Consider the following 10,265-nt stretch of genomic DNA (forward strand, 5'->3'; position numbering starts at 1 on the left):
GGGGCGGTGCTCTCCAGCCACGGGGTCTGGTGTGGCAGGACTCCAATAAACCACGCCGCCTGCTGCTGATAGCAGAAGGGAGACGGCGCTGCGCGCAGGGAGGGGCTGGGTCATCCCATCTGCACGCCGGAAGGGGGGGCACTCGAGTCTCCCACACTCTTCACGCTCCGGGGCCGGGCGACAGCGGGGGGAAGCTGCCGGCCGGGTAGTACCCGGCGGCGCTGCCCCTGGGCGCCACGCCAAACTGGGTGCCCAAGGAGCGGGAGGTCAGTGCCGGCAGGGGGGTGAACACCTTGTTGCCCGCGGCGTCGTACAGATCCACTCGCACTGGGGCGCTGAGGTCCAGCGCCTCGCCGTAGTGGGTCAGGTTCCAGCCCGGCGGGTCCACGGCGGAGGTGCGCTCCACGCGCTGCGCGTTGATGAAGGCCTGGGCGATGGGCCGGTAGCTGTTCAGGAAGTACAGGACCTGCTCGAACGGCGTGCCGCCTGCAGCGGTTGCGGGGGGGGGCGGGAGGGGAGGAGGGTGGACTACTTTCCTTACTTTGTGTTTATACATGGGGAGTCATAGCACACAGCTCAAAGGGGCAGAGGCAGTGCCCTGCCGGTGGAGAAACGATGCGTGCCATCCGGCCGTTCCTGCAAAGTCGCCGCATGGCGGCCTGGGCCGCCGCTCCTCCCCAGCAACACCCCGACTCACCCGAGGCAACCTCCAGGTAGATGAAGTCACCCTCCAGCTCCTCTGCGGTGCATGAGGGGCGGTTGGGTTTGTGGGCCATGTGCCAGGCAAGGGGCATCCTGGTCGCCTAAAGCCCGCATGATTCCCCGCTCAGCAATGGACACAGGCCAGCAGCCCCAGGGACCAGTGTCTGTGCTCGGCACAGTGCCGGTCCAGGCACCGTGGCCTCTGCTCTCCCCTGCTCTACACAGGCGCACACACCGTTCACGAGCGGGAACTCCGTGTCGGGGCCGAGCGCGCTCTCGAGCCCAGGGGCGATCACCTCCGGGACGATGCCCGCCAGGTCCTCTGTTGGTGAAAGGGGCATCAGGGGGGGGGAGCAGGTGAGTGAGTGCTGCTCGCTCGCGATGAGATCTTCGGGCCGTCATGTCAAAGCAGTAGATGCATCCCCAGCCTGATCCCAGTGCCCCCCTGCTCGCCCTCAGCTCCCGCCTTGTGGCCCCAGCGCCCCTGCCTGACCCCAATTCACACACACACACACACCCACCAGTCTCGGGCGTGTCTGCCTCGACTTCAGGCACCACATCATCAAGGCTGGGTGCTGTGAGGTTGGGGACCTCCGCGACAGGGACAGGAGAGGGGAGGGGGATCACGGGTATGACGGCTGCGCCGGGGGCTGTGGTCTCCGTCGCGGGCTCCAGGGGAGTCTCGCTCTCCGGCTCCACCACCGGCTCGCTCTCTGGCTCGGCTGCCGGCTCCACTGCAGGCTCACTCTCTGGCTCCGCCACGGGCTCTGCCACCGGCTCGCTCTCCGGCCCGGTGCCGGGCAGGGCACCGACCACGGCGGGCGGTACTTCGACTGCGATGGCAGGCGGGGAGGCGGCGATCGAGCACGATACTACCAACATGGACCATTGGGCTCTCGAAACCCATCCTACCTGCAGGGGCCGAGTCCTCCAGCGCGGGCACCTCCGCGAGCGGACCCAGGGCTTCCTGCACAGTGATGGGAACTATGTCTGGGATCTGCGCGGCCGCCATCCCCGCCAGGCAGGCGGCCAGGATGACCACGATGAAGCTGTTGGCCCTCATTCCAGCTCTTGATGTCGTCCCTGCCAAAGGTCTGTAAGGATTCGAGCCCCCCTCACGCCAGCGCCGCGCGTGCAGGTTGCTGCGTCGATCTCGGTCCAGACCCGCTGTTCTCGAACCCCTGGCCTCCTTGGAGCGCGTAATGGGGCGCTGGAGCCGCTGGGATGGGTTTGGGTCTTTCGAACACGCTCGAACCGTGTTCATGGGAGGGGCCGAGTGGTGCCCAGGAAGCTGACTCCAGCCGGGTGGCGCGCGCGGGCGTACGAGCAGCAGTGGTATGGGGGAGGGGGGAAGTTCTGCCCTGTGCCTGTATTCCTGGCCCTCACCCCGCGCCCCGGCAGGTACACGGCAATCTTTCACAACAAACATCTCCATTCACACATGGCAGGGAGGAGAGGGGTATATTCAAAACGTCCTCGGTCGCGAGGAGTGCGCGGAGGGCTGTGTGTGAAGGGAGGGGCGGGGGGGAGAGGCAGGGGGCGGCACGCCCGGGCCGCCTGGGTCCAGCCGCCCACACGCTGCACCCCGGGTCACTCCGCGCTGGGCGCAGGCACGGGGGCAGGGGGCGTGAACTGCAGGCCCAGGTCGGTGGAGACCAGGGCGGGGAGGACCACCTGCAGCACCTGGCCGTTGGAGCCCAGGATGTCCAGTGTGAAGGGCCCGGCGGGGTCGATGGTGCTCACCGGGTTCCAGCTCCAGTAGTTGTCGGTGCCGTGCACCAGCCGGTCCCCGTTCAGCTGCGCCGCGGTGATGGTGTAGATGGAGTTGGCGAAGGAGAAGGCCTGGTAGTAGGCGCTGCCCCCCTGCTTCACCAGCATCTTGATGGTGCCGTTGCTGTAGGGCGCGCAGTCCACAAACTCCCAGGAGATAAGGGCGGAGGGGTTGGGGCTGGGCTGGCGCCCCGTCAGCGCCACGAACAGCGGCTGCGCGATGGTCAGGTCCGCATCATAGCAGTTGCCGCAGTAGTCCAGCACCTGCGCCACCCGCGTGCGCCCCGGCTGCTCGCACCGCGCGTCGTCGCACTCCAGCCGGATGCAGAGGCCGCAGGAGTAGCCCTGGTTGAAGAAGGAGGGGCCCATGGCCACGTAGTCGGAAGTGAAGTTGTCGCCGACGTACCCCAGCGCGCAGCCCAGGTTGGTGGCGCCGTAGGTGGTCAGGGGGGTGGAGGTGTACCCCGTCGTCGCCACGCCCTTGTACGTCAGGCGCTGCTCCGCGGGCTGCGCGCCGGGGGCGGCCGCATACTCGGCGGCCAGGGCCAGGCCATCAACCGCTGCGGGGGCGGCGGCGGTGGGGCTGGCGGCGGGGGACTGTGTGGGGTAGATGTGGGGGGTTGGGGGGGGATGTGAATACAGATCTCCGGTGGGGATGGAGGCATACGGGTCTGGCAGGGAAGGGGGCCCTGGAGTGAGAAGCACTGGGCCCTGAGGGGGCCCGGGACATGGCATGCTGCACCCCCACCCATGTGAATGCACAGCGTGCTTGGAGGGGACGCACATGCCCGTATGTGGGCAAGTATGCAAGTCACCATGATCCCGCAATCTATGCCGAAGCTGAGAGCTGATCTCCCAAAATGTGTCGCCCGAACACCCCCTCCCCTCCTTGGACACCCTCGGACAGGCAGCCGCCCCATGAGCATCTGTACCTTGGGCGAGAAGGCTGCGGCGCCGTTCGTGCCGGTGCTCACGGTGGAGCTGCTGGCGAAAGGATCGATCGGGGGGGACGCCGCTGCGTGCCCGTGCAGCGCCAGGCCTGCCAGGCACAGGAGGAGGGCGAGGGTGCGCGCCATGACCTCTGCGGGCCGGGGGTGCTGCGGGGGTGGTTGGGGCGGGGGGGGTGGGCCCGGGAGTCGACAAGGTATGCTCGCAATCTGGGACTGTGGTATATAGGTTCGCCATGCTTTCACATGCCGCTTCATGCCGGTGTGGGGTATGACCCGCCTGTTCACCGTCCCAGCCTTACATGATACTCGGAATCTGGGCGAGGGGCACACGCACCGAGCTGCCGCGGGATCGGGTTTGATGTGGTGCTGCAAAAAAATGTAATGGAATTAATGGAGCAGGGGTTTAAGAATGGGTCAGGGATCTTGGTGGAGACGAGCGGTTGTTATGCTGCGTTGGGGTGGTTGAACGCGGGCGCGGAGCCGACGACAGCAGGAACCGAGTGAGTTGGAAGGGCCGAGGTTTCCTCCTTTCCAGGGGAAGTGGCCCCGGCGAGGCGCTAGACTTGGATTGGGCGTCATAGATGCCTCGTATCGAGGACCTGAGACATGCCCAAGTCCCTATAAATTACGAAATATTCTGTGGCGGGTCTTCAGGCACCCGCGTTCTGTTTCGTCACCTGGGCCTGTCCAGACTGACTGCATCCACGCGCCCGGTTCCCAACGCGGAAGGCGGCAGACACGGGTTGCAATCATCGCCAATACAGGCAGGAGCCGGACCAGCCCCCCCCTCTCCTCAAGTTTGCTTTGAAATCCAGCGCCCCTCCCCTCTCATCGGGCGGGTTTGAAAAAGTGGTGAGTCAGGCTGGGACCTGACGACCCGAGCCCTACGTCGCAGACGCGTCTGCCACGGCCACCCACCCCACCCGCTCCGAAACCCTATTTCCCACCCCCCCTCAGGCCGAGATGTCAGCCCCACAAACCCTTTCCTGCATCGCCCTGCTGGCCCTGGCCTGCTTGGCCCCGGCCGCAGCCGCCGGGTCGGTGCCCCGGGCGCTGCGGAGCAGCGGCCTGGCCCCGGCCCGCGCCCCGGACGCCGCCGCCGCGCCCACGCCCGAGTCCCTGGCCCGGGACCTGGCCGCCGCCTCCGTGTCCCAGGCCGAGCCGGCGCTGGCCCCGGGCCCCTTCGCCAGCCTGCCCAGCCCGGCGGCGGGCCCCCCCGCCGCGGCGCCGCCCCCCCCCAGCCCCACCTGGGTCACTTCCTACACCAACCTGACCAGCTTCCTGAACCCGGGCACCGCCTACGCCCCGCCCCTGAGCGCTGCGCAGCGGGCGGCGGCGGCCGGCCTCAAGGACTGGCGCCAGGGCACCGGCACCGTGTCCGCGGCCCGCGACTTCCAGGAGACGGGCGTGCAGACGCTGAACTGCGGCATCGGGTACCTGAACCCCCACTTCACCTACTACTACGCGGGCGTGTCCGCCACCTACTACGCGGCGGGGCAGTACTGCGGCATGTGCCTCAACGTCACCTGCGTGGACACCGTCTGCCCGCATGCCATGCTGGACTATGCCCTCTTCATGCTCGTCGACTCCTGCGCCTCCTGCGAGGGCGACGACATCACCATCTCCGCGCCGGGGCTGGGCAACATCACCGACGTGGACTACAACATCAACCCCGTCATGAAGCTGGCCTGGCAGCCCGTGGCCTGCAACTCCCTCATCACGGGTGGGGCCTGTTTGGAGTTTGTTGCGAGGGAATGGGGAGGGAAGCGAGGCTTTGCGGCCCGCGGCCCGCTTCCCACCCACCGCTGGCTGGCTGGCGCACCCGGGGTCATGCATGCAACTGCACCCAGCACACCTGGTTGAGGGGGGGGGAGGGGACCTCATGCCCATACGCTTTCTCCCCTCCCAACCCACCCCACCCCCCCAATACCCCCCCCCTTTGCCAGGTGGCATCCGGCTCTGGCCCAGCACGCAGAACAACCAATACTTCATCGGCATCAACTTTTCCAACCTGAAGGAGCTGCTGACCTCCGTCACCCTCTCCGGCATCGCCATGGCCTACCAGAGCTACGGTGGGTGCCGGGCCGGATGGACGTGGGGCGGGCGGGCCAAACCGTGTCCTACTGCGCACCTGCGCTCCTGCCCCGCCTCCCGTTCCCCCGCTCCCCACCAAACTCTCCACTTCCCACCCCTCTGCCCCAGGCTATTGGACCATCAACACGCCCGGCACCCCCATACCGATCTCGGCACCCTACACCCTGCAGCTCACCGCACAGACCGGCGAGACGCTGAGCCTCAACATCCCCAGCATCATCCCCCTGGACCTGGGCGTGAACTTCTCCTGAGGGCGTTACACACCTTTTGCCGTCACCTTGGACCCACCCCTCGTGAAACGAACCATTGCCTCCCCATCCCACCCTGTGCTGGGGTCCAGGGCCAGCTGAGAAGCTGTGCGACCATGCCCCCACCTCCCTCCTTGCTTCCCCTTCCGCGCGGCTCAAGGGTCCGAAGAGGAGTCTGGCGGGCCGGGGTGCGCCTTGCAGCTGTCATGCTGCCCCACCCTGGCTTGCGATCCCCACTCCTATGCTCTCAATTCATTGCACTGCAGGTGTGCCTGACCACACCATGAGCCTAATGGCAAGTGTAGCAACGCTTATCTAGATACTGAGCTGAGAAAGGGGTCGGCGGGTACGTGCACCGCACGTGCATCTGGCACGGACCACCGAAACCCTGCCGGGGTGGATGTCGGTGTTTCGAGTGCTCCCCCACGTCAACAGCCCTAAATATTGAAATCTCACGTTCTGAATGGCATCCTGGGCTATCCTGTCGTGTACTTTGTATCAGGAGCACGGTCGGTTGGGTTCCCGACACCCACAGTCGCGGCGCTGGTGCCGGGCCTCCTCAGCATGTCTCTGTTCGACGAGGGCAGGGATCTGCTGAGCAAGGTGCACTCTGCGGACTCTGGCAGAATACAGACCAATCGGTTCCTGGACGTTTGTCGACTCGTGCTGCAGGCTGTAGGCGAGTCGATGGTCCAGGGAGAGGGGGGGAACTGGAAAGATGGGGGCCATTCCATTGACTTTCCCTGCTGAGGCACCCTCGGACACCTGAAAGCCTGATGGGTTTCTGCTCATGGCGTCGTCCTCCCACCACACTGCACAGATCACCTGGGCACAGGGTTTATGCTGGTGAAGAGCGATGTCGGGGGAAACATCGACAGACTGGCCAGGAGCGCCGCGACCAACCCAGAGCGCTACGACGCCGACATATTAGTCATCGTGGAGGATGAGGTCCAGGCCGGCGGGGCAGCCTCCTCCTCCTCCTCCACCAAGGGCCTGCTCTGGCTGAAAAGGTGGGTGCGGGAAAGGGATTGTCATACCGCCCTCGGCAGAGCGCTCAGCCCCCTTCTGGCGCCGGGGATGGTTGAACCTTCCTGAGCATGGCCTTGTGGCATCACCTTGGGATGCATGCCCATAAAGTCGAATCCTGCGTCTCAGCTTCGCCCCGTGCTGGTCGTCAGGGCCATGCAGTTTGTGACGGCGCTCCTGAACCGTCTGACGGAGGATGAGGAGGAGAGCCTGTCGGCAGCCGCCAGTGAAACCTATTATGCGACCCTGCAGCAATACCATGGCTGGATTGTGACGGGCACCTTCACTGTTGCCCTGAAACTGGTGCCTGCCAGGTGAGCCCGGCGGCGGCCATTGCATGCAGGGTGAAGGCAAGGGCCTCCTTACGAGGCTGCGTACTCCGGCAGATTCCTCACCAAGTCGTCCTCACCACCCATCCTCCCGCTACATACGCTCCTTAGGCAAAGTTTCCTCGACAGCATCGGTGCGGCGAGTCCGGAGGGACTGGCCCGCATGCACACGTTCTGTCAGGAGTTTTCGGTTCTACTGCTGGAGGTGCACCAGTTTCTATCAGAAAACGGACTCGATGACCCTGCAAAAGTCTGAGCCAAGTAGGGCTATGCGTGTAGATGGACACTGTCAGAGGGTTCTGTCAACACAGGGTCAGGGTCACCTCGAGGCAGTGAGACCGGAGCTGAGGGGAAGATCCTGCAGAACACCCGCTCCCACGATGGGCGCCAGCCTGCGGCACGCCTCACAACAACTCAGTCCTCAAACAATAGCGTTCCATCTTAAACTCCTACGTGGATGTGGTGACAGTACGGTTTTGACCTTGGGCTTCGAAGAGCCATGGCCCACGAGGGGCCTGAATTTCTGCCAAGACTGACCGCCGCGTTTGTGGAGCTGGGGACCCGAGATGTCCTCGAAACTCGGGAGTTTGCAGACGCCTGTGTCACGGTGCTCCCCATCTTCAACTACCTGGGTGAGAAGGCGGGGCCCCAGTGGGTGGGAAGGCAGGCTTCTTCAACCCTCGCATCGCCTCCTAACGACATTTGGCGGGGTCCTCCCACCCCACCCGCGCAGGCAGCGTCTTCCTGATTGCAAGGAACGAGTTCTCCTCCAAGGTGAGTCGGAGAGGTACCGACTGTTCGGCCAAGGAGTGTCGTCAGGTACCCACTGCTTTTCAAGGGCGGTCTCCCCTTGCTGCGCCTTAATGCTCCTCGTTTCCTGGGCATCCTCCTACAGAGGGACAGCATTGCTGCCGTCGCTCACCGCCTTCCCATGCTGTATGATATCGTCGAGGAAGGAAAAGCGGTGCGTGGGGTTTGGCTGGCATCCCCTGTCCTGTGCAGAATGGGGTCTGCTGTGCTGCCTGTTCGGGCGCCCCATCGCGTACCTGAGCATCACCCCAGCACCCACCTCGCACATGACCACCTGCAGAACAACACGGTGACCGTGAAGAACAGTCCCGGGCGGAACTTGCACCGACTCATGAACTCCATCCTCTTCATCAGCCTCATCTTCCAGAACCTGGCAAACGGCCAGGCCATGAAGGAGGCTGTGGCAGGTGGGGGCGATCGCGGCGAGGTGCCAGCGGATGCCCTGCACCTTCCTGCGGCGGGGAAACACAGGGAATCGTGGGTGCTATCCTTTGCGGTCCGCTGAGACGTCAGGCCATGTGCCAGTGGCGGCCGCTGCCGTGTTTCACGGCGCCTCCTCCCTGCGTTGTTCGGCCCGGCCGCTGCCCCCTCGATCACATGTCAACCCCCTCTCCCCACCACCCCCACCCCAGAGTCTTACGAACGCTCGCTGGCGCCCATGCACACGTGGGTGGTGCGCGCCGGGATCAAGACCGGGATGATGGCGCTGCCGACGAGGGAGGACTTCCTGCGGGCCCTGGGCGAGACGGAGTCCAGCGCGCTGACCCATATGCAAGCCTTTGTGAAGGCCACGGAGCGCGTGGTGCAGGAGATCGCGCGTCTGTACCAGGGAGTGACGATGCCCAGGTCCGACTTCACTTTCTCTTGGTGGCAGTGAGCCGCCGCCGGTGGTGGCGCCGCGGCACCGGGCGGGTACCAATGATGCGGGGAGGCCAGGGGGGGGGGGGCCCGGCGGCGAGGCCCAGCATCGCCAGACCCCAAGCACCACCCCACCCCTTCTCAACGTGTCTCAGGAGCTAGAGGGGAGTGGGTGGGGTGGGAATTGCGCTCTGCTTCGGCCGCAGACCCGCCAGATCTCCTCGCCCCTTCCACACCGATACAAGCTTCTGCCAATTCATGCGGCGGTGTTGAGCCCTGCATGAACATAGCTGCCCCTGGTCAGTACATTGACACCCTTTTCCCAAACGAGTCGGCCACCTCTGTAACGTGAACTCTCCTGAATGTGGCTCCTCGATCTGGACGGACCACGCACTGTGCTGGGCATGATTTGCTGCGTCGGCCAGTACCGGACCGTCTGCATCCCCGACAATGCATGCAGCGTCGTCCAGGACGACAGCCACGCCCTCAGCACCTCAAATACATGCCTTGAAGATATTGATTGAGCCTGGGTTGAAGTGGAACCCCACTACCGCACCGCAGACTCCTGCCTGAATACTGGCGAGGCCCGGCTGTCCGTGCTTCCCTATCCCGCACCGCACCCCCGCCATGGAGCGGCAGCACCTGGTGGCTGCCTTGGCGGGGTGCATGAATCCCGACCACACTGTCCGACAGGCCGCGGAGCATGCATTGCAATCGGTGCGTGGGCCCTGGGTGCGGTGGGAGAGCACCGTGACTACTCCACGGTGCTGAGCCCTGTGAGCGGGTGCAGCCCACGCAGCGATGCGAGCGTGCCTCCCCCACGTACACTGCGGCCCCCTGCCATCACTGGATCCCGGTCTCGGCTGTCAGCCTGGCAAGGGGACTGGGAAACCGCATGGTCTTCTGCCCCCCCCAACCACCCCCTCCCTGCCCGTGGACGATACGCCAGCCCGATGTCTCTCCGCTCCAACCCATCACCCCAGGCCCGTGCCGCGCCGGGGCAGCTCCTGGGCCTGCTGCACGTCTCCCTGGACCCCGGCATGGACCCCGCCGTCCGCCAGGTGGCGGCCATCGCCTTTAAGAACAGCGTGAAGGAGGGGTGGGGCGGCGAGGACGAGGAGCGCCCCGCCCTGGTCGGCCCAGAGGAGAAGGGCGCTGTGCGCGACGCGATGTTTGCCGGCCTGGTGGCCGCCCCAGGTGCGGTGAAGAGGCAGCTGCGGGAGAGCGCCAGGACCATGGTCTACGCCGACTACCCCGCCGCCTGGCCAGGCCTACTCAACTCCATCGGCGAGGGCCTGGTGTCCCAGGCAAGGCCCTCAGGCTGGAGGCATGTGCACCGGGGGAGGGGGGGCGGTGGGGCCATGGGAACGGCAGCATGGGGCGGCAGGAGGCTTGCGGGGCCGACGGGTCGCACTGTGGCATGGCCTCGCGCTCCCCTGGCCCGCTGCATCCTGCGACAGCTCGCCCAGCCGACGTCA

At 65.6% G+C, this 10,265-nt stretch overlaps 5 protein-coding genes across 5 annotated transcripts; 3 read left to right on the top strand and 2 right to left on the bottom strand.

Annotated features, from left to right (window-relative positions):
- Window positions 1-160: 160 nt before the first annotated feature.
- Window positions 161-1,765, bottom strand: F751_1255 (Zinc metalloprotease ZmpB; the record flags this gene model as incomplete). Its single annotated transcript, XM_011398550.1, has 5 exons — window positions 161-486; window positions 698-739; window positions 938-1,024; window positions 1,224-1,535; window positions 1,615-1,765. The coding sequence occupies 5 exons, from the start codon at window positions 1,763-1,765 to the stop codon at window positions 161-163; spliced, it is 918 nt and encodes a 305-aa protein (XP_011396852.1).
- Window positions 1,766-2,292: 527 nt separating this feature from the next.
- Window positions 2,293-3,548, bottom strand: F751_1256 (hypothetical protein; the record flags this gene model as incomplete). Its single annotated transcript, XM_011398551.1, has 2 exons — window positions 2,293-2,967; window positions 3,405-3,548. The coding sequence occupies 2 exons, from the start codon at window positions 3,546-3,548 to the stop codon at window positions 2,293-2,295; spliced, it is 819 nt and encodes a 272-aa protein (XP_011396853.1).
- Window positions 3,549-3,675: 127 nt separating this feature from the next.
- F751_1257 (hypothetical protein) lies at window positions 3,676-5,767 on the top strand (the record flags this gene model as incomplete). The annotated part of the gene is made up of 4 exons (XM_011398552.1): window positions 3,676-3,782; window positions 4,700-5,145; window positions 5,369-5,494; window positions 5,625-5,767. The coding sequence occupies 4 exons, from the start codon at window positions 3,676-3,678 to the stop codon at window positions 5,765-5,767; spliced, it is 822 nt and encodes a 273-aa protein (XP_011396854.1).
- An 837-nt stretch (window positions 5,768-6,604) lies between these two features.
- Window positions 6,605-7,108, top strand: F751_1258 (Pleckstrin-like proteiny domain-containing family A member 8; the record flags this gene model as incomplete). Its single annotated transcript, XM_011398553.1, has 2 exons — window positions 6,605-6,774; window positions 6,943-7,108. 2 exons carry the CDS (start codon window positions 6,605-6,607, stop codon window positions 7,106-7,108), a joined length of 336 nt encoding a protein of 111 aa, XP_011396855.1.
- Window positions 7,109-7,618: 510 nt separating this feature from the next.
- F751_1259 (hypothetical protein) lies at window positions 7,619-8,806 on the top strand (the record flags this gene model as incomplete). The annotated part of the gene is made up of 4 exons (XM_011398554.1): window positions 7,619-7,751; window positions 7,853-7,893; window positions 8,210-8,336; window positions 8,562-8,806. 4 exons carry the CDS (start codon window positions 7,619-7,621, stop codon window positions 8,804-8,806), a joined length of 546 nt encoding a protein of 181 aa, XP_011396856.1.
- Between the last annotated feature and the right edge of the window lie 1,459 nt (window positions 8,807-10,265).

This window comes from Auxenochlorella protothecoides, assembly GCF_000733215.1.
Source record: "Auxenochlorella protothecoides strain 0710 unplaced genomic scaffold scaffold125, whole genome shotgun sequence".
Lineage (NCBI taxonomy): Eukaryota > Viridiplantae > Chlorophyta > Trebouxiophyceae > Chlorellales > Chlorellaceae > Auxenochlorella > Auxenochlorella protothecoides.